Consider the following 24,469-nt stretch of genomic DNA (forward strand, 5'->3'; position numbering starts at 1 on the left):
TTATAAGTGGTGCTGAGATTGAACCCAGTGTTTCACAGATGCTAGGCAAGTGCTCTACCACTGAGCTACAACCCCAACCCATTATTTTTATTATATTAATAAAATATTAATATATTAAATAATAATATATTATTAAATAATGCTATATTAAATAATGCTAATTTTCATCCTGTCTTCTTCTCTTAGAAAGGGAAGAAGAACCAGTGCATTCTAAATTCCAGTAGAAGAATCAAGCAAATCCATTAATATCTGAAGCTTGCTGCATTTCTACTGTATTTCTCCAATTCTAATATGCAGATTTTGTGGCATTTTAATGTTTCTAAATGTGGGACTGCATCTTCAAATCAATGTATAATTTAATGTAGTAGGTTTTTCTTCCTAGAAACTCCTATTAAAATGAAGATGCGTCTTACAATTCATTGTGTCTCAGGATTGAGGAAATAAAGTAATTATTATGCTGTTGCCATAGCAGGCATGACAATTTTAAGACAAGAATAGCTAAGCTCCTAGAGAGTGAAGTCCATAGGTTTTTTACATTGCAGCAAATTCACCACAACAATCATAACCTTTAAAAAGAGAGAGGGCTCTTTTAATAAGCTGATTGTCTTCAAGCCTCTGCAGCCTGTAGATACAAATAAATCAAACTACCTTGGGCCCCACATTTTTTTGGTTCTAACCCCTCAATGCTAAGCTTCAGGACTTCAGCACACATGCACACACCCCACTCTGAATCTCCCCCAGTTACTTGGTAGAGTACTCTATGCTCAGGACTAACCCTTCCATATGCTTCTGCTCTGTCCTCTCCATTGACCACTGGGTGCCCAGCCAGTTGAGGGAAAGTGCTCCAGCTGCCACTCCTAATTCTACCCTAGGATAACCCTGCCTCCCAGTTCAAGAACTATATTTCTTGGTACTCAAAATCCGTACATCCTCCAAATGAATTTTCCTGCTGCTTCAGAGTCATACATACAGAAACATACCACTCACTCCTTCAAGAAAACTGGGTCCCCTGCAGACATCTTAGCAACATAGTATGTCCTTGTTGGAGTTGCATATAATTCAGGAAGAATATTGGTTGGGATTAAGGGAATAATGAAAAGCAAGTGGCAATCTTAATCATTTCACCATCCCCTGCTTTTTAAGAAGGATGCCTTTTAAGATATCCTTCTTGATCATGACTAAAGAAACATGTCATGCCCTTGTTTCCTTGGCTAAGGGACAGACAACTTTATATCCACCATCATTTAACTAACCAAGCCTTTTCTGACTGAGATGTTCTCTTTCCTCTCTTAGATGACTCCTCACTGTTGCCCCAAGGACTTATTTTCCAGAATGCTGTCCATTTCTAATGTGAAAGAAAATGATGGTCAAAACAACTGGAAAGGGAGGATCTGTTCCTCCTATTTCCCCACCTAAATGGAAAAAAAAGAATATGATTCCCTTTTATTGTAAATTTCCCCCTAATGTCTGCCCATATTCAAGAGCCAAAGTTCCTGGGCTACTTTGCCCTATCTCCTCATTATTAAGATGGTAACTTCTGGTGCAGTCTGAGAGAAATTCCTGAAACCATAAGCATTTCTGCAAGCACTGGAGAAAAAGTCCATTTATTGGGACAAAGTAGTATTTAGGAAGTTCTCACTACTCCATACATGCTTTATATATAGTCTTTATATTTCCAGTAAAAAAAAATCCTCATTTTTTTAATCTGTGCAAGTTCCTAGATTAAATAATCCTGTGATTATTTTTCTTTACCTGGTCTCCATTCATTCCCCTATCATTCTTCTTCTCGAAAATCTCTTCCCTGGAAAAAAAATCTACCTTGAAAGCCTCTTCTTCCTTTAGATAGACAGACAGACAGATAGATTCACAAAAACTGGTACAGAATGAGGGGATACATTCTTTAGAGGCAAGCAGTCTCCAAGTCCTAATCTGATTTCCCCTGGAACCCCTGCCACAATTATATTGTATATACCACCAAAGAGAAGAAATAATAAACTCTAATATCAATTTAAGCCAAATAGCACATGTTTTTTTTTTTTTTCTGGTACTGGGGATTGAACCTAGGGCCTTGCATTTGCTAAGCAAGCACTCTGCCACTGAGCTACAGCCCCAGCCTTTCTAATGTCAATTTAATATATTGATAGTAATAGCTGCACTTCAGAGAGGAAAATCCCATAGTATCCCTATCCATTTTTAAAAAGCTAATTAGTCCAAGTAGGAGGGCTGCTAAAAGGAAACAGCCTGGTCCTACATGAATATCTACTTAACCACTGAAATATGAAAAATAATAAACTGTAAACTGCAACCAACATTCCTGTTTGTGATGGAGATTATCTATGGGGAGGTAACTCACTATATACATTATCAGTGGAGCTGGCCTATGATGGGAAATACTAGTGAAAATAACTTACAAATTGAAATCAAATATAATATTCTGACTTTCCACAAGAAAAGCCCAACTACCAATTTTTTCCTCTCACTCTTGAAACAATCTGACTGGATTAGAATTTTAACTATACACCTTATTTTCTAGCTCAATTAAATATTTAAATATTTCCCCTGGTGTTCAGCTAAAATGAAAAACATGTTCATACTAGTGTTTTTGTAATAACAGAAATAAAATCCTTGAGAATTCATTATAGTTAAATCTAGCATTATGAATAACCAGACTGCAAAGTGAGCTGTCAGCTCTTTAGAAGCAATCTGAATCACCAATAGAGATTATTTTACAAGTCAATATAATCAGAAAGTTCCACATTGATCATTTACAGTGAAAAAAAAATGGTTAGAACTGGTGACTGTGGTAAAAGTTCCTAATCATTTTCAGTCTTCCATATCAGCTACTATAATCTCACTTCCTCCATTTCCAAACTACCCAGACCTGGAAGAAACTATAGCTTTATTTTTATATTAAATTTTTAAGAATTTATTTATAAAACAAATAAATATAAGTTTCTAAATATAAAGAACATCATTTTATAGCATTTATTTTTATTTTAAAAAGAACTGGTAGAAATCTATCACCCTTACTAGTGAGGTAAATCAAAGTTCATTCTGTAGTACTTAAGATAGGCCAATGAATGATGTCTTCCCTAGAAACAAAGGATAGCAAACCACTGTAGGATTATAAATAATTCTTGAGCTCTTTCTTTATAAGTTCCTGAGTCAAGTTTTCTGGCTGTTTAGTGCATAAACAGCCTCAAAAAACTTTCAGTTTCAGATGAGCAATTTTGTAAGCCTTCCTGTAGATTATTTCATTGTCTGATACTATATACTAGTAATCTAGATTATTTCATTATCTGATCTAGAGTTTTTAAATTATAAAACTTGGGTGATAGTTTGGAATTTTACACCTTAAAAGGATATTTTTGGGGTGCTAGAGTTGTAGCTCAATGGTAGAAGACTTACCCAGCACATGTGAGGTCCTGGGTTTGATCCTCATCACCATATAAAAGTAAAGAAATAAAATAAAGTTGTTTTTTTTTAAAGGATAGCTTTTGGGGCTGGGGTTGTAGCTCAGTGGTGGAGCACTTGCCTAGCATGTGTGAGGCAGTGGGTTCAATCCTCAGCACCATCTAAATAAATAAAAGTATTGTGTCAAGCAAAAAAAAAAAAGTACAAGTAGGAGGGCTGCTAAAGCCTTGTTAAGTTTTTATTCCTTTGATAATTTATAGGGATTGACTGATCAATCAATTGATAGAATCCCTACAAATTAAATGAAATTTCATTTAAAATATCTATGATTTCAAAATTAAAAGCATTGTTTTGTATGTGGGTAGGCATAAGCCCAACAAAATGGATTGTTCCATTTTGTTTGCTACTTATTTATCTAGATTTACTCAGGTCAGAACATTGTCAACTAGGAGCCCCACTTCCAGAAGCCATGTCTTGATTTGGGATCTGAAAACCCAAACGGACCTCTGAAAGAGGTCCACTCAGTATCCCTATGAGGGAAAGCCATTACAATGTCAAAGGAATCAAAGCTTAACAAAAGATTTCATATTTTGAACTGAAGAGTGAGGAAGGCAGACTGGTGGTTGGAAATAATCCACAGAAGAAAAATCAAGTAAAAGTTCAGACCTGGTGATTTGGAATCTTAACTCTGAACAGCATATATTTCATGTTATCTAGCTTAATTCAAGGATTTCTTTACCCTTCATTTTCAGTTTTGAAAGAAGAGTTCAAGTTGACTCTGGAAGTATTCCGGAAACCACTAGTGTTTTTATAGACAATAGAGGAAAAAAATCTATCCTCAGAAACAAAATGATTTTTAGGGAGCCCTTGCTCCCTTTTCAGCTCTTTACATATGTAAATGAATCTCCTATCAGGTGCATGTTTCCAACAATAACAATTTTCATTGTTTAATGTAAGGAAGCACACACTTCAGGGCAAGATAATAATAAACACTTGAGTTGTGTAAAAGGGTTACTGAATATAAGCCCAAAGGAGGGCTAATGTTGTTTGGATATAGACACACAGACATGGCAAATTACTCAAACTTTCAGAGGATCATACTATATTTCACAAGACCCTGCTTGCAAAAATTACCAGAATATCCAGCAAAATCAGTAAGACTTGCACAAAGATATTCCGTGGAAATGAACAACTGGACAATGATATCTGACCATATGCCCTCATTGGATTGATGTCATGATTTCTCCACTGTATAAATCACAAGCTCTGGGTAGAACTCCAAAGAATGGTTGGTTGACACTCTAATAGACCCTACTTAACTGGTTCTATTTTCCTAGGCAGACCACCTCCCACAGTCGGTAATCATGAATGTCCACAGATTTTCAGAAATGTGAGTGGATACAGAGGGTAAAAAGAATTTTTTTTTTTCAGCCATAAAAAGGAATGAAGTTCTGATACATACCGAAAATCAGCATTCTGTCCATTTTCAACTGTGTTATACCCTCGCCCCTAAATTCTCAAAGTGCAATGTAGCCTTTGCTTTTATTAAGCATAATTTCAGGGGCGGGGGGGGGTACATTATAGATTTTTGTCATTCTTCCTCTCTTCCCCACAAATATAAGACAATTGTCACTGGTCAAACTCACTCACAGATTCAGCCTGAATACTGCTGTTCCAGGTCTCTGGCACTACTGATACTTCACTGAGATTGTGTTATTCATATTGAGTTCTGTGCAACCACCTTCAAATTCACTTTATGAGTAGTACTGAGAGTTTCTCACCTTTGAAAATTTGGGAAAGGGAGATGGGAAAAGGAGATAGGAAAGGGGACAAGCTCTGAGACTCTGGGCTTTACTCACTTTACGTACTGGAGTTTTGCAAACATTTCTGTTAGCACAAGGGTTCAACGGATTCTGAAGGTTCTGAAAACCACTGGTGTAAAAAGAAGTGCCAGATTACTTGAACACCAGGACTTGTCGCTTACTATGCAGGAGAGTAAATTTCCCTACTCTCAATAATAATGGCGGCACCGCCTACCTCACAAGGACCTTATGATGCCCAGGCACCTCCACTAGTAAGGGTGGCCCCTGAGGTGAGCGCGGTTCCGTGGCCGGAAGTCCCCCTCTGCCAGGCGCGGCCGCCGCGCGACCTCCAACCCCGCTGCCCGGAAGCGGCCCCGCCCAAGGCCTGCACACTTCGGCGTGTCCGGCTGGGACCTCGACCCCACCCGCCGAGTTGTCAGTTCTGCGGCCTAGGAATGGAGCCCCACCCTGCTGACGAGGAATCCGAGATGGCAGGCCAAGAACTTGACCCTGCCCGCCAAACTTATTTTTCCGTGGGCCAAGAATCGGACTGTCTCTACCAAGAATTGGACCTGGACTCCCTGAATGAAGATCTTTCCCTCGCCACGCCAGATGTCACGGCACAGACCTCTGTGGGCACATATGAACCCCGCCCAACTTCTGAACCCGAAGATCTAACCGAGGCGGAGCAAATGGAGCTCAAATCAGAGCTCATTAAATTAGAAGCGGAAATCTTCACTCTTCGCCAAGTGTTGGCAGCCAAAGAGAGGCGCTGTGGAGAGCTCAAGAGGAAGTTGGGCCTCACGGCCTTGGTGGGTCTGAGGCAGAATCTGTCCAAGAGTTGGCACGATGTTCAGATCTCCAACGCATACATGAAACAAAAGACATCAGCTGCCCTGTCCACCGTGAGCTCTGTCATCTGCAGGAAACTTGGGGACATGAAGAAGTCGGCCACTTTCAAATCTTTTGAAGGTCTAATGGGAACAATCAAGTCCAGAGTCGCAGGTGGCAGAGAGCTTGGCAGTGACTGCTTTCCTTCTGCAGCAGGGAGTGGGGATGATCCGCTCCCGGTTCCAGAGAATGAGGACGATAATGTACCAGGGCCTGGAGATCACCTGCTCCCTTTTGTGGAGCCAGAATGAGCCCTTTATTAACCTTGCCTGGCCAGCAAACCAACGCAAGGACCCCCTTCCCTCATCACATTTGCAAATCTGCCCAGCAAATACAAGAAACCCAACCACACTGGTAAAGTTAATTCAGGAAATGGACAGAGTCCGGTTTTAAGAAAAGAAGTGCCCATTTGTACATAGATATTTGCTGCTTTTAGAGAAACCAAAGTTTTGTACCTAGTTATTTTACACTAAAATTTGTAGATGAAATATATCTCTATACTAGCTTTTCTGGGGTTGGGTTTAATGGATAGGACAATGATGCCAAGAGGGGTCTTTGGCCAAAGCCTAAAGCCTCTTGGAAAACTAGTCTTATTAGAAGACCAAAGTAGATTTCTGTTTAGGAAGTAAGTATAGGGAAAAAGTTATTAAATAATTTGTGCTTTTTCTCCTCCCATCTCCTTTCTTTCAAGTCAACTTGAAACTCCACCTGGCCTACAATTTTTATTTTACTTTTTGCAATGCTGGGGATCAAACCCAGGCATTATGCATGCTGTGCAAATGCTTTGCCTTTGAACTACATCCCTAGCCCTACAACTTTTATTTTTTTAAAATGATAAAGAAAAATCCATTTTCTCTGAGACCCCCCAGAAAGAAAAAAAAAATTAGAAGTTAGTGGAGTAATTGTTAACACTAATACTGTAAGTTTTATAAAATTTAATTTTTTTCAAAGCTCCAGTTCCAGCAAAGTAACTTGGCTTTAATTTAGGAGATTACTATTTTAGACCAAACTAAATTTGTAAGTTTACTTTGACTTGTGCTCTTTAATCTATTTTTATATTAAAGTGAAAGTTTTAAAGCATAACATTGGTAGTGTGTCTCTACCATAGGAGCATGCCATGTAAAAGGAGAGAATTGTATGTCTGTTCTGCAGCAATTCCCTCTAGTTGAGAGGTTGGAGGGAAATAGTATAGCCAAATTTAAGAAAGATAAGCCCCTGTCTTAAGCAATATTTTTAAAAGAATGCCTGTCCTCTGTAATACTGGCTGCATAATTATTTTACATGCTGTGTTTTAAAATTTTGTTATGTTTTCATGTGCTAGAGAATAAGAGGCATATATATATGATATTATATATATATATATATATATCTTACTTTATTGGACTACAAGTCTGCCCTTGTCTTTAGCTAACCCTAACCGAGAAGGAAGTAGAACCCAATCCTCCTAGAGTTGTCAAGTCAGCGGGAACCTTGTTTCAGTTGGTTCAGATTTTCTGATATCTGATTTTCACAAAGCTATTAATTTTTTTTAGGTTTGTATTTTTTTTCTTTTCCATTTTCAAAATGCCAAATCCTGGCAACTTCTTTACTTTCTTTAATCCTACTACCTAAAATTTGTGACTTATTGACTCTAGCAGAGTGCCTAGAACCTTTCTTTTCTTGGTTATATTTCAATAGCCTCTAATTGCTTAAAGGTAATCTCTCTAGCTTAAGAAGGTGATCTGGTTTTGTTGATTATTGAGTGTTCCCCCTATGTTCCTTTGGTTTTTCTACAATTAAAACAAATACTGTTATAAATGCAAAAGCACTTGGTAAACTGTAAAAAAGTCACTGATGTGCCCCAACCAACAGATCTCTGAAAACAGATTTTTGCTAGAATTAAAACAAGATGCATAATTATTTTACATGCTGTGTTTTAAAATTTTGTTATGTTTTCATGTGCTAGAGAATAAGAGGCAAACTTACTGCAAGTAAAAAGTTAAAACTGTTACCTGAGTCCTAAGCCAGAGGCCTGACTGGAATGTCAACAAATCAGGTCCAGTTACTACCCCAAAAACCAAACAGAAAAATTAACAGTGAAATGAATGAAAAAGAACTTTTAATCAATGTAGCTACACCAGGAAGACAAGGAGATCCATATGCTCAGCCCTGTCTTTGAGGGACAGAAAATGACTTTGAGATTTTATAGAGAGAGAAACAAGGGCAGAGGTTGGGGATTGCATAGCGGGAGGATTTGTCCCGCTGCCAAAGCAGGCGATCTTGATCAATTATGATCTGATCCATCATTATCTTGGGATTTGTCAGACACAGCCTTGTCAGGGATAAAAAAAAAAAAAAAAAAGGTGCTATTAGCTTGGGGGTAGTTTCAACTCATCATAAGATGAGACCTGTTGATCAGACCTGTTGTTCCTTGAATCCAAGGTGACTCAACAAAGGAGACAGATGCAAAATAGAGGCATAGATTCAGGCAAAAGTGAAGTCTAAGTTCTTGTTACAAAAGCAGTTCAATAGTCAAAGGTTTTAATGTTATATTTCAGAAAGGTGTGTGTTACAGACAATCTCAGACTGACATCATGGATTGAAACTAAAATATGCTCTGTTTTATTTAATAATTCATAAAAATGTTGTAACAATTTTCCTCAACTTTTTTTTGAGACAACATTTCACTGTGTTGTGCAGAATAGGCTCAAATTCACAATCCTCCTGTCTCAGCCTCCTAAGTAACTGGCATTACAAGAATGTACCACAGTGCCCAGCATGAGAGCAATAAAGCATATATCTATTTTTGTTGATCATTACATTCATATATGCCTGGGTTAGAGTAGACACTCAATAAATTCTTGTTATATCAATGAATAAATTAGTATCAGATACTTTAGATATCAAATATTGGACCCAGGACTTGGGTTGTGGCTCAGTGGTAGAGTGCTCGCCTAGCACAGGCAAGGCCCTGGGTTCAATCCCCAGCACCACATAAAAATAAATAAAGATATTGTGCCCAACTACAACTAAAAACTAAATATTTTTAAAAAATAGGATCCAAGAGATTATCAACAACATTAACTGGTTGACAAGTACCTCCTGCTTTTTAAAAAATTTATTTCCTCCTGCTTTTTAGCAAAAATATTTCATTTATTCAGAGCATTTTAATATTCAAAGATAATTTCAGACCCTACTATGTGTGAGGAGCTATGCCATGCCCTAGAGGCATAGTAGGTAATTATACATAGTCTATACTCTCTAGATACACTTAGTTTTCAAATTACAATGAGCTGCAATAGGTGCTAAAAATAGAGCTATGTGCCAGAGACAAAGGAAGTCCTGAGGAAGGGGTGTTCAGCTTTGCCTTGGTAGGTCAGTAAATACTTCACAGAGGCAGAAAGTCTTAAGAGACTAGGAGAGTCTGCCTAACAGACAAGAGTAGAACATTCCAGACAGTGTCCAGAGGAACTGAGTCATGAAGGAATGTATAAAAATGGCATATTACAGGAAATACCAGTAAGTCATCAAAGCTAGAAATGGAAAAGAAATGGTGAATATGGAAAAATAAGCAGGGGCAAAATCATAAGTAAATGGGTTTATATGCTGCCTCAGACATTTGTATTTAATCCAGTAGGAAATGGTGAAGAATGAAGCACTTTAGTAAAAGTGCTTCAAATTTATGTTTTAGATTGATTGCTGTGATCACTAGAGAAAATGATTGAGAAATGTTCAAGAGGCAGAAGCTCCCCAGTTAGGAATCCACTGCATGGGAAAGAGATGGAGTTTGCAAGATAATAAGAATGTAGAATTACTGAAACTGGAGCTGATTCATTTTGCTTTGGCTTCTTTATTATATTTCAGCATACCTGTATCCACAGCCATGGGCACCAAATAAAATGCCTCCACAAACATGTGGGATTTGGTTCAAATTTTTTTTTCTTTAAATTTCCCATCTTTCCTAGAAATTTCCTTTTCTACCCTTCACATCCATTGGTTCTCCTCAATTCTCTACTCATCTGGCCCTATTTGAATTTTGTAACCTAGCTTCAGTGTATTTTAAGTTTAACTTAGCCCCTTGAAGATGCAATTTCCAGTAGTTCCTGGAATGTGTGCACACCCAAAAATGCCCATTACAAAGTTGGCTCAACCTCTGAGAACCATTGGCAGGAAGGATGTTGAACAAAATTCCCCAACGCTTTCAATTTTCTTGCACTTCCATTTCCCATATAAGTGAAGGGTCAGAATAGAAGTTAGAGAAAAAGTGCAATGATTTGAATGTTTATATTCCCCCAAAACTCATATGTTGAAATCTTAACCCCCAGGATGATGATACTGGGAGGTGGGACCCTTGGGGAGGTAATTAGCTCTCTCTCGTGAATGGAATTGTGCCTTTATAAATATGTCAAGGAGAATTTATTTGTCCTTTCCACCACGGGAAAACACAATGATTGAGAGAGGAAAGAAAACATAATGAAAGGCACTATCTATGAACCAGGAAATGAGCCCTCACCCTATAGTAATAAATTTTATTCTTTGAACTTGGGCTTCTTAGCCTCAGGAACAATGAGAAATTTCTGCTGTTTGTAAGTTACCAAGTTTATAGTTTTTTGTTATTGCAGCTTGAATGCTCTAAGACACAGGGTTAAAAGTTCTATCTCCCACAGATGACACTCTTTATTGCTTCTGGTAAGGATGGGGTAGATTACCAAGGGACATATTCATTAGTATCATATATGCCCCTCAACATAATGCTAGCATAACTTCCAGAAAAATTAATCAGCAATTTCTGGGGGATGCTCTACTTCTGCTTCCTGATTCATCAAAATGCTGAATTCCAAATTTGAAAGAAACTACAATTATCACATACTTCACTGTCATGACATAAAGAGTCAAGCAGTGACCACTAACCCAGAACTGTGCAGGTCTTCTGATAGTGCTAGGTAATATGTTTGGTGGCCTCACCCATCAAGGACACAATAATACAATATGTTGATTCTGCCAAGGAATGGGATCAATTACATCTGGGCCACAGAATTTCAATTTCTTGCTCATGAACTCAAATGCAAGAAAAAAGACAACATCAAAATGACTATGGAGGGCTGAGATTGTGGCTCAGCAGTAGAGCGCTCGCTTAGCATGGGCGGGACCCTGGTTCAATTCTCAGCACCACATAAAAATAAAGGCATTGTGTTGTGTCCATTTACAAAAGAAGATTCATTTTCTCTCTCTCTCTCTCTCTCTCTCAAAATATTAAAATATTTTTAAAAAATGACTATGGAAAGAGGATTTTGAGAATATGGTTGTATAGGAAGCACAACAAATATGTCTCCCCATTTACATAGTTTTGCCTACAGAATCAGTATGATTTAAATATTTTGGAACTTTAGAATCTACTGAAGGTTCACAACTCTCATGAGAGGACTTGGACTATAAATTGTGGTTAATTTCAGTAATTTCAATTTATAGCATAGTGGTAGCTACCTCTTCCTGACCCTGTGGCATGCAGCTATGCATATGTTCCTAGAGCAATTTACACACAGCTTCTGGGAGTCAGAGTTAACAAGGGGGACCTTGACTTTTAAATATTGAACACCTATGCTCTGATCATTGACTGCTGCTTCTGATCACAGAGATGCACACAAAGAGGTGTGCAATCAATGTTCTTGTACCTCATCCTTTGTTGCAAGCAGCTCTTCCTCTGACAAAAGTGACTTTCAGAGGATTTAATGGACCAGTGCTCTTTTTACACCACCTTTATTTTGTTTTCTTTTTCTCCTTTTGGGAGCCAGACATTAAAAACTGGTACAATGAAAAACAACTGCATGTGTGGCAGAAATTAGAGAATAATTAGGCATGCCCACAGAAGACTCTGATAGTCCTGAAAAGACCTTAAGTTTTCACCTCATGTTGATCCAATCAATAACAACAACAGGAGGGGAGGAGTGGGGTAGGGAGAGAGATAAAGAAAGAAACCCTAAGGAAGAGAGGGAATCTGATTTCCAAAGTTACTGCATTATAGATCCAAATTTCCAGTTTAAAAAAAAGAGCATAAGGCATATAAAGAAACAGGAAAATATAACCCATTCAAAGAATGACAATGAACCAAAGACAATGACAATGAACCTAAAATAGAACTAATAGCAGATATAAAGATAAAGTCTTTAAAACTGTCTTAAGGATGCTCACAGAACTAAAAGGAGATTGGGAGAAAATTGAAGAACATGGTTCATGAACACAAAAAATAGAAGTATCTATAAAAATAGAGAAAAAACTAAAAAGAAATCAAAACAATTCTGGAGCTGAAAAATACAGTAAGTGAGCAGGATATAATCCCAGCTATTCGTGGGTTAAGCCAGGAAAATCATGAATTAGAGCCTAGCCTTGGCAACATACTGATACCAAATCATCACCAAAAAAAAAAAAAAAAGTAACTGAAAAAGAGAGCTTCAAAGGCAGATTTGAGCAGGTAGATAAAAGAATCAATGAATTTGAAGAAGAAAAATGAAAATTATTGAGTCTGAGAAATAGAAGAAAAGTGAACAGAGCCCAAGGAACCTATGGGATATCATCAAATCAATCATTATATACTATTTGGAAATTCCAGGAGAAGGAGGAGGAGATGCAGGATGGCAAAAATGAGTAGAGAAAATATTTTCTGAAATAATGACTGAAGAATTCACACATCTGAGGAAAGACATGAATATAAATATCCAAGAAGCCCCAAAATACCATATTAAATGAACTCAAAGAGACTCACACTGAATATAATGTGTATAATCAAACTTTTAAAAACCAAAGACAGCAATAATCTTGAAAGCAGTAAGAAAGAAGCAACCCATCATATACAAGTTTTCCTCAAATAAAAGTATCAACAGATTTCTTATCAGAAACTTTGGAAGCCAGAAGGCACTAAGACAATATATTCAAAGTGCTAAAAGAAAAATAACCTACCTAACTAGAATCCTATGTTTAGCAAAACTTGCTTCAAAAATAAGGGGAAAATTAAAGACACTCCCAGACAAACGCTGAGTGAATTCATTACTACTATATCTTCCCTGCAGGAAATACTAAAGGGAGACCTGCAGGGTAAAATAAAATACTAAGTAGCAACTGAAAGCCATATAAAGAAATAAAGATATCAATTAAGATAAATACTTGGACAATTATAAAAGCTAGTATTATTGTATGGGCTGGGATTGTAGCTCAAGGGTAGAGCACTTGACTAGCACATGTGAGACACTCAGTTTAATCCTCATCACCACATAAAAGTAAATAAATATACTACAGGGATACTGCCACATCGATGTTCATAGCAGCACAATTCACAATAGCTAGACTGTGGAACCAACCCAGATGCCCTTCAATAGATGAATGGATAAAAAAAATGTGGCATTTATACACCATGGATTATTACGCAGCATTAAAAAATGATAAAATCATGGAATTTGCAGGGAAATGGATGGCACTAGAGCAGATTATGCTTAGTGAAGCTAGCCAATCCCTAAAAATCAAATACCAAATGTCTTCTTTGATATAATGAGAGCAACTATGAACAGAGCAGGGAGGAAGAGCAGGAAGAAAAGATTAACATTAAACAGAGTCATGAGATGGGAGGGAAAGGGAGAGAAAAGGGAAATTGCATGGAAATGAAGGGAGACCCTCATTGCTATACAAAATTACATATAAGAGGTTGTGAGGGGAATGGGAAAATAAACAAGGAGAGAAATGAATTACAGTAGATGGGGCAGAGAGAGAAGATGGGAGGGGAGGGGAGTGGGGATAGTAGGGGATAGGAAAGGTAGCAGAATACAACAGTTACTAATAGGGCATTATGTAAAATTGTGGATGTGTAACTGATGTGATTCTGCAATCTGCATTTGGGGTAAAAATTGGGAGTTCATAACCCACTTCAATCTAATGTATGAAATATGATATGTCAAGAGCTTTGTAATGTTGTGAACAACCAATTTTAAAAAAGTAAATAAATAAAGGTCCATTTACACTAAAAAATTAAAAGAAAATAAATAATCTATAATTTATGTAGAAAACAAATAGCAAATTAAAACTAGTAGATTCCTTCTTAACAGTGATTACTTTTGTTGTTGTTGTTCTAAGTACTTTATTTTTTCACATTTTATTAATGCATTATTGTTGTACATAATAGTGGGATTTGTTGTTACATAGTCATATCTATAATTTAGCCAAGATTAAATTTAGTAATTACTTTAAATGTAAATTGACTAAATTCTCCAGTAAAAACAGAGACTGGCAAAAAGGATAAAAATATATGACCCATCTATATGTTTCTTATAAGAGATTCACTTAAGATACAAAGACACAACAGATCAAAGAGTTAAAGAATGAAAAATAATATTCCATGCAGGTAGCCATCAAAAGAGAGCAGGGGGATTCTGGAGATGTGGCTCAGTAGTAGAGTATTTAACTTGCATGTGTGAGGCCCTGGGTTCAAACCCCAGCATTGCAAAAAGAGAGAAAAGGGAGAGCAGGGATGTCTATACTATTATCAGGCACAATAGAATTCAAATAAAAAACATTTACAAGAGACAAAGAATTACATATTTTAACAAAAGTTTTAATACAGAAAAAGAGAATTATAAACATTTATCTACTTAATAAAAAATATAAATTTATGAAGCAAAAACTAACAAAATTAAAAAGAGACTAACTAGAACTGTTTAAACAGTTCTACAATAATAGATAGTTCTACAATAATAGTTAGAAACTTTGATACCTAACTCTCAATAGAACAACCAGGTAGAAGACACAAAGGAAACAGAGGACTTAACACAATAATTCATCTTGATCAAACAGACATACACAGAACACTCTACCCAACAACCAGCATACACATTCTTAAGTATGCATCATACATTTTCCAGAATAGATTATATGTTGGACCACAAATGAAGTCTCAAAAAATATAGGCATCACACAAAGTATTTTCTCTGACCACACAACAGGATGAAATTAGAAATCAATAACAAAAGTAAAACTGAAAAATTCTTAAAGTTAAGGAAATTAAACAATATACTCTTAAATAATCAAAGAATCAAAAAAGAAATTATACCAGAAGTTATAAAAATTTTGAGATGAATGGAAAACAACACACAACATACCAAAACTTATGGGAGAAAATTGATAAAACCCAAAGTGATTGTTTAAAATATTAACAAAATTAACAAAGCTTTAGCTAGATGTACTAAGAGATAGAGCCACTAAAATCAGGAACAAAAGTGAAGACATTATCACAGATTCTACAGAAATAAATAATTTTACCAGAGTATATCAGTGAATTGGAGAAAGCAGATGACATTGGACAAATTCCTAGAAACATAAAAACTACCAAGACTACCAAAAACTGCCAAGTTACAAAGAAAATCTGAAGAGTAAGGTGGCTGAATCAGTAATCAAAAATATCCCAACAAAGAAAAGCCCTGGACCCAGTGGTGCAGTATGAGAACAGAATAGTGGTAAGGAAGAGATTTTTCTTTTTCTTTCTTTTTTTTTAATTATCTTTTTCATTTAATTGATTTTATTTTTAAATACATGACATTACAATTATTATTACACATATAGAGCACAATTTTCATATCTTCATATATAAAGTATGTTCATGACAATTCATGTCTTTATACATGTACTTTTTTTGTATTACAATTCTTATTACACATATATACCACAATTTTTTATATCTCTGTATATAAAGTTTGTTGACATCCAATTCGTGTCTTCATACATGTACTTTGGATAATGATGTCCATCACATTCTACCATCCTTGCTAATTGCCTGCTCAAGAGAGGCATTTTTTTTAACTTCATAGAATATGGAACAAAGTCTAGGGATGTAGGCAGGATATTTTGATTTGGATCTGGAATATTCCCCAAAGGCTCATGGGTTGAGGCTTGGTCCCTAATGTAGTCATGTTCAGAAGTAGAACTCTTGGGAAGTGATTGGACCACAAGCGCTCTGACAACATCAGTGGATTAATCTATTGATGAATAGATAATTTGATAGCATTCATGGGAGATGGTAGAAACTATAGAAGGCAGGCTCTAGTTGGAATAAGTAGGTCACCAGTAATGTATCCTGAAAGGGTACATCTTGTCCCTGATCCCTTTCTCCCTTTCTTTCTCTGCTTCATGGTGAGTGGTTTTTTCCTCTGCCACATCCTTCCACCATGATGTTTCTGCCTTGGAGCCAACAAACCATGGACTGAAACCTCTGAAGTCATGAGCTAAACTAAATCTTTTCTCTTCTAAGTTGTTTTTCTCAGATATTTTGTCCCAGTAACAGAAAGTTGACTAACACAGGGGACTTTTTGTTTTAATCCTCTAATCCAAAATGAGAAGACAGAAAAACTAATCTGAAGGAAAACATGTGACAGTGAAGGGTGAAGCAATAGGACCAACTTGTAAAATCAGTGGATGCAAGAAAAGAAATCAAACCAGGAGCTGCCAAAATGGAACAAGTTTAAAATCACGGCTTCTTACAATGCTCCATTCCTTATCACCTAAACTCTGAAAGTCCTCAGCCCTTGGTTCTCCATTCCTAGCATCTTTAGCTATACCTCCAAATTAATTTCCCTGTAAAAATGCTGTTCATTAGGTGGCCAGGTTCTCTCATTCTATTGGAACTCTACTTCAGAGCACCATGGGTTAAACATAGCTAACCACCATGCATAGCATGAAGAATGCATGTTGACTTCCATATAACTCACTTTTGTAAATGAGCTACTGGGATTCTGCCTTTTTTATATGCAAATTGTCTGTGCAACTCTCAAATAAGAGAAGAAAATACATTGATGTCTTTTAGGATGATTGGCTTCACAGGACAAGGAAATATTTTGTCCTTTTTGCTTGAGAGCTTTCTCATATTGCCTTATGATCATTCTGGAGATCAAGAAATATATTCTCTTCCTTTTGGCCAGGATTTTGGGGCCACTGACAAGCACATCCATTGATTCCTATTGAGTCAAAGCAAAGGTTTAATCTCACTTGCTTAGAAAGTTAAGGGAACAATCAAAGTTGGACAGAAGTTTAATTTTAGCTTCTTGGGACTTTTTGATCATGAACACTATTAAAGCATAACTGATAAAAGTATATTTCTTTACCAAAGTTCAGAGAGTTGTTTATTTAAATTCAGATTACTACATTGTGTTTTGGCTGCTTTGGCATAATTGTGTTTGTGTGTGCATACACACGTGAGAGAGACAGACAAAAGAGAAAATGATCTGTGCCACCTATGTGAAGTCAAAAAGTCTAGTTAATTCTGAAAAGATTCCATTGTTAGCTGAACTGTAGCTCGTTGTTTATATTCAGATTAGCCACCAAATCACAAATCATATTTATCCTTTTTGTAGACCTTTTGTAAAACAATGCAGTCAATATGAAAATATTTCTATACTGCAAGTTTTTCTGCAAGTTTGTTTTTTCCAGTTCTAGGAATCAAACCCAGGACCTTATGCTTATTAGGCAAATGCTGTACCATAGAGCTATACCTATAGTCTTACAAGTTTTTCTGAAAAGAAATAAACCACTTCATGATTTGGAAATGAAAGTCTTCTTCACATGACTGTGTTATATTTCTTACATTTTTTCATGTAAGAAATCTCCTGCAAGTATTTAAAGATCATTCGTAAGAGTAGGAACAGTGGCAAAGTCTAATAAACCTCTAAACCACGTGTTTGAGCACTTGCTATGTGCCAAGGACTTTACATATATTGTTTTAAATTCTCATTAAAGCCCTTTGAGGAAGAAATTGATATTCCCTTTACAAATCAGTAAATGAAGGCAGAGAGATTAAAGAACTTGCCTAAGTCTCACAGTTTACAAATGTCAGAGAGGATATTTGAATCTAGGACCATCTCACTCAGAGCCAAGCTCTTGACTGCTCGACTGCCTCCTAAATCACAGAAATTCTTACTACCACTACAAACGTTAGCCACTATTACCGTGGATTTCCCAGGGACATTTTTATAGCACGTAATTATATGCAAAACTCCCAAAGATTTTCTCCGTAGGAAAAAGTCCACTTACTAGAGAAAGGCATTCTTGAATATTATCACCAGTTTAATTTAAAAAAAAAAAACACCTGAAGACTTAAAATCAGTATACCATAATGATGCAGTTGCATCAATGTTCATAGCAGTTTAATTCACAATAGCTAAGCTGTGGAACCAACCTAGGTGTCGTTTAATAGATAAATAGATAAAGAAAATGTGGTACATATAAACAATAGAATACTATTCAGCCATAAATAAGAATGAAATTATGGTATTTGCCGGTAAATGGATGAAACTGGAAACTGTCATGCTAAGTAAAATAAGCCAACCCCCCCGAAAAAAGTATAAATGTTCTCTCTGATATGTAGATGCTGACTCACAATAGATGGGGGAGGGAGAAGTGGAGGTTTACCAGACTGGACATGGAGAAATGGGGGGAAAGGAGGGAAAATTGGAATGGGAAAGACAGTAAAATGAATCAGACATAAATTTCTTATGTTCATATATGAATACACAACCAGTGTAACTTCACATCATGTGGGGTTTAACACCTTAACATTATTATATACTTTTTTTCACAATAGACATTCTTTAAGCAAGCAACTTTTGGAAGTAGAGTATGAATAATGCATTCTGCATCAATAACAAGAATATGTCTTGTAGGGATATAGGGGCCCTGCTTGGTGTGGAGTATATAGCAGAAGGGAGCAGGTATGCACATGGGCACTCATGCACACATACATACTCACCACTCTGGTACCACCCAAGAAAGAGCAGTCTGGGCTGTCTGCTAGCCCCACTCCTAGCTTGTACAGAGCTTGTTAATATTGGGAGGTCAAGACTGTGACATGAGCCAGATCACTGCATGTTCCTCTGTTTAAGCTGTGGCTCAGTTATACATCATATCCCCTCATTCCCCTCAGGGTAGCCAATAAATTTCGAGAACTATGATCCTTTCTTCCTGGCAGATGAACAATGCCTATCAGTTCTTGTGGATTACTCCCTCTAAAACTGGCTGTTTATGTTTCAAGCAGAGCCCATCTTTTATGTCTCTTAAATTGTTAGAAATGCAATTACCCCCACCAGGTCTCCCCCATTCTCTCCCAAAGCTCTGAATAATCATGAATTGTCATTACTGTACTTCATATGAAGTTTTGCTGAATTGCCACTAAATTTCTCTGAAAGTGTGAAGAGGGATGGGCTTGACTTCCCACAGCACTGCTAGTCCCAGCATTTGTGAAAGTGGGGTCTATATCTCCATCCCAACCTCAATTAATTGGGTGGACCCCATAAGAACTTGTCATTGGAAGCTCCAAATTTTCTTCCATAATGTCATATTCCCTAGGGCCAGGGACTAAAGTCATGTAGACCCATTGCCTTGTTGTCAGGGCAACAAAGCAGTTTGCTCTAAATCCAGTAGCTCCTAACAAATTTTCCTTCCTGTCGGATAGAGGTTTTTTTTTTTAGCTAGAGTAGGTGTTAGATTTCAAGAGGTCAATATTTGCTGTGTGGTATCACAAGGTCAGATGAGCCAACCAAGTTAGAGTCCATGAGTGCCGAAGCCAAGTGCCAATGACTCGGCTTGGCACAGAATCACGAGCCACCACACAGCTCTGTAGGTTCAAACAGCAATTCTTTATTCCGGATCTCACACCAGCCTCCACACACGTTCAGGGGCAGTCTCGTTCTGCCGCACACTTCACCTACTCCACGAGGCTTTTTCCAAAATCCCATTTGAATCTCACGAGAACTCAACGGGAACAAGCAACAGGAACACCCTAATCCCAGCAGCAATAATCTTCAACCTCAACTTCCCTAAAACCCATATTCTTAAACCGGGAAACGCCTTAAACCGGGAACACCCTAAGCCCAAGGACCGGGATACTTCCTCAAACCTGCAGGATACTTCCTCAAACCTGGATCCACCCTCGATCACCTTGAGCAGGGTCATCTTTCTCAAACACACAAGCAAGGTCGCAGCAAATTTCCAAGGCAAGTCCATTTAACATGGGGTACACTGGCAAGGATTACGATGCGTCAATACCTACTTGGTAATGGCCCTCAGCATCTCCCCCCTTCTGATTAATTAAACAACAAGCAATGTGGCTTAGGACCGTGCCTGGTAGGTTGTCCAATTCAACATGTGGTTCTTACCCGTCATGGGAGAGCTGACCTTTGGGCGTCAACTTCCTGTCTTAGGTTGAATCCACTGCAACCAGATCAACCCGTCACTGACTACCGGTCCAGCATTCAGCCATGCTTGTGGATAGGCCTAAGCACCAGTGGGGGGGTGAGGTTCTTGCCTCACCTCTGTTGGCCCCCAAATTTTAGACCATCACTAGTAGAAGGGAGGAAGACACAGAAATGCCAAGACACCAAGCCAATTGACGGCTCCTTTGGAAAAATTGCGTCACTGGTGACACCATCAGCAAAGATGCCAGTGTTACCACAATTAACATGGGGTGCGCTGGCAAGGAAATTGCATCACTGGTGACACCATCAGCAAAAATATGCCAGCAGTACCACAATTCGCTGCACCAGACGATAGTTCACAATGCATGCAACTGATATATAGTCCAGGCAAGTTCTGCAGGCAGTTCAAAGTGGAAGAGTCTATCAATATGTCCATTTCCTCCCAAAGTAAATCAAGTCCTTGATTGAGCATTACTTGTTGAGTTATATTCATTGATGCATCAGTTTATACAGTTTACTGTGATCATAGAAGCTGTAGTTTGGTTTTCTTAGTCTTCACAGGCACTGGGATGGAGATGGGAATTCTGGCAATGATGTTAAAGAGACATTATCCTGAACAGAATTATTAAATATAATGAAAAGGAAAAGTGAAAGTAAACAAACAGATCTGTTAATCACTTTTAAAAACAATAGCAAGCAAACAGATCTGTTAACCACCTTTGAAAACAATCATTAACAGCTGTTTACCTAATTTAGATTAAACCACTTAAATCACATGAATAAAAAAAAATTCGGATCCATTATTTCATGAGCGCTCCTCATATAAAAATATGGACATACACACATACTGACATGCAACACAAAACAGTGTACACATAACATACAACACATAAGACAATAATAAAACTCCACAGTCAAAAAATAAAACACAGTCAAAAAACAAAACTGATCAGAAAAACATTAACCTAGGTTTGTATGAGCTCAAAAAATAAAATAGAACTTTATGATGTGGGAAAAATGCAATAATAAAATAGATATTGAAAAAAGACACCGTGGTTAATCACTGTCGCAGATGTAAGAATAGCCAAGCTGGAGCTCTGGATATCAGCTGTTATGGATTTCAGTCAAATCATCTTCTTTTTCTGTAGAAATTGTTTTGGTTAACCTCTCTGGAATCCAAATCGGCTGCTATTCTCCCTGTGGGAACACACAAACGGAACCCCGACTCCAGACAATAACTGGGTCGGGACCTTTCCATTGTCCTGTTAGAATATCCTTCCAAAGTACCTTAGGCTTATGCACATTTTTCGGATACATATGTCTTTCCGCAGCACTAAGCCCTGATGAATCCAAATTTAGAAAGTTTAGAGTAAAAAGGGTTATTTTAAGTTTATCTTTGGGGGATATATACCCCTTTAAGATCCTTTTAAATTTAAGTCTTTCAAAAGCATTCTGCCTTAGTTTTTAGAATTACTTTAGTCCTTTTAATTTTTTGATGTGGTTTTACACCATAGTTGTCTTAGCCTTTTGCATTTTCTATCTAAAATATCTTTACTTGACATTTTCAACCATTTACTATCTTATTTCTATCTTCTAGTTTTCTTCTAAGGTTTTTATATTTACCCTTAGTTGCTTTTTTTTTCCTAGTTTACTTTTGTTTCCTATTTTGTGGGTTAAAAATTCTTGTCTTTCTACATCTTTATTATCTTCCTATATCTTTTTTTTATCTTTCTACATCTTCTCCCTCTTTTTTTTTACCTTTCTGTACTTCTGTTTTTGAAGTTTTCCACTTCAAATTTTTAATCTTCTTTATCTAAATCTTTTATCTTATTATATTCCCATATTCATGTTTTTTTTTCCTCCATCATGAAGGCATCTTAACCACCTTCAATTTAACCTTTGAAAGCCTTTCATTTATCATGTATACTGTACTTTTAAATGTACTTTTTCACCACCTACAGCTTTACTCTTTTAAACAAGGCTTATATTCTGTTTAAATTGCTTAATGTTAGTTTACATGGCTGCCCTTCAACCAAAGGCTCTTTTTTACTCCATTGAGAAGCTTTGTCTCAATCTGCCATGTACAAATATCTTTTTTCTTCTTTCTTCCTTTCTCAAGCCTTTAAAGTAAGTCTAGTTTCTTCAAAATCTTTTTAAATGGCATTTGACAACTTTTACTTTACCACACAGAGATTATCTCATCTAGAAACATTTCTTTTTCCTTTAACCTTTTATATTAAAATATATTTCCACATCTTGAACCTTTTTATATCTCTTTTTTTAACCGTTAACGCTTTTTATAAATTCACATTCTGAAACAACCCTTATAAAATTACTCCACTTTAATAAGATGAAATACTTTCATGTTTTTTTAAGGTATTATTATACTGTAATTGAAAGCCAACTGAAACTTCTTATACTCTTTGTATATAAATTACACATGATAGAATCTTAACACTTAGTAACCTTGTTTCAGCAAAGACACAGACCAAAGCAATATTAAACTTTTTTCTATTTACCAAATTATGAAAACACATGTTTAAATATATTACCTTATGGAACTTAATAAGTAAAGAGTACTTGATTTTATATTTAGTGGTTGATATTTTAACACTTTAGCTTAGTAATTAATCAGATGTCTGTAAAAACCAAGATCTAATCTTCATGTCTCCATGGTCTAATAACCTCTCTGCAGCAACAATTTGCTTGGTCATAAGCCAATTGTTTTATTAATGGCATTGCTTGTTCTGTGTCACCAAAAATTTTGGCGGCCGTTTGAATAAGCCTATCTACAAAGTCAGCGTAAGGTTCATTAGGTCTCTGTAATACCTTAGATAGCTGACCTTGTAAATCTCCATGTCCTTGTAAAGTCTTCCATGCCCTAACTGCGTCTGCAGCAATCTGTGCATATACAGCAGGATCATATTCCATTTGTTGCCGCTGACCCTCATAATCTCCTTTTCCTAGCAGCATCTCTAGATTTCTTTGAGGGTAACCGGCTGCTGCATTTCGTCTAGCTGTCTCCCTGCAAAATTCCTCATTGGCAACCTTCCATAACAAATATTGTCCTCCATTTAGCACAGATTTACACATGCTAGCCCAATCTGCTGGCGTCATGTCCAAGTTAGTAATGGACTCCACCATGCTTACTGTGAAAGGGGCTTGAGGACCATAGGTTGTTACAGCCTCCTTTAACTGCTTCACTGTTTTAAATTCTAAAGCACGGTGAATTCGCTGCCCTCCTACCTGTTCAAATACAGGGCATGCTAATCTTTGAGGTCCTGTCTCAGGATCCCATCTATCAACTATGATGGGGTTTGAGGGCCATTCAGCTGTCTCCATCGGCGGGGCTGATGGTTGAATTACACCCTCTGGTAATAAAACGGAGTTAGTAACAGCCTTTTGTTGTGGCCTTTTTCCTAATAACCCCTTTTCCTTTAAATTTTCTTCCTCTCTCTGACTAGCTCGAGAGACCTTCTCTTTTCCTTGATCTAAAATGTCTTTCTCCATGGTCTGAACCTCTAACAATTTACTTAACAACTTTTCGGTTTCTTTTTTACTAATTTCTAATCTTCTATAAAGATAACGCAACCCAATAAGATAACATAAGAAAAAACCGCAACTGAATGAAACAAAAACTGAATAAAAATTCGCTGTATCAATTTTCTCTTTCTCGGGGCTAACAAACTTCAAACCTTGAGCGAACCATTTTTCCCAGTTTGCCTGAGAAATTTCTAGGGACAGGCAACTTGAAACAAAAACGAAATAAATCAAAACAAGAACACATTGTTTTTGGAAATGGTCACCCATTCTCTCGCCTTCCCTCAGGGGCGAGCAATTTACTCACCTCCAAATTTCAGATGTTCCGCGTACGGGCCACCAAATGCCGAAGCCAAGTGCCAATGACTCGGCTTGGCACAGAATCACGAGCCACCACACAGCTCTGTAGGTTCAAACAGCAATTCTTTATTCCGGATCTCACACCAGCCTCCACACACGTTCAGGGGCAGTCTCGTTCTGCCGCACACTTCACCTACTCCACGAGGCTTTTTCCAAAATCCCATTTGAATCTCACGAGAACTCAACGGGAACAAGCAACAGGAACACCCTAATCCCAGCAGCAATAATCTTCAACCTCAACTTCCCTAAAACCCATATTCTTAA

The 24,469-nt window shown here is 37.2% G+C and overlaps 1 protein-coding gene across 1 annotated transcript; it reads left to right on the forward strand.

Moving 5' to 3' along the window:
- Positions 1-5,434: 5,434 nt before the first annotated feature.
- Positions 5,435-6,358, forward strand: Tpd52l3 (TPD52 like 3). The gene has a single exon (XM_026391471.2). It carries the CDS (start codon positions 5,435-5,437, stop codon positions 6,356-6,358), a length of 924 nt encoding a protein of 307 aa, XP_026247256.2.
- Positions 6,359-24,469: the final 18,111 nt, after the last annotated feature.

This window comes from Urocitellus parryii, chromosome 4 (assembly GCF_045843805.1).
Source record: "Urocitellus parryii isolate mUroPar1 chromosome 4, mUroPar1.hap1, whole genome shotgun sequence".
NCBI classification, from domain to species: domain Eukaryota; kingdom Metazoa; phylum Chordata; class Mammalia; order Rodentia; family Sciuridae; genus Urocitellus; species Urocitellus parryii.

Excerpts from the sequence above, each read along its gene's own strand:
- Tpd52l3 (XM_026391471.2), top strand. The coding sequence starts at position 5,435 with ATGGCGGCACCGCCTACCTCACAAGGACCTTATGATGCCCAGGCACCT.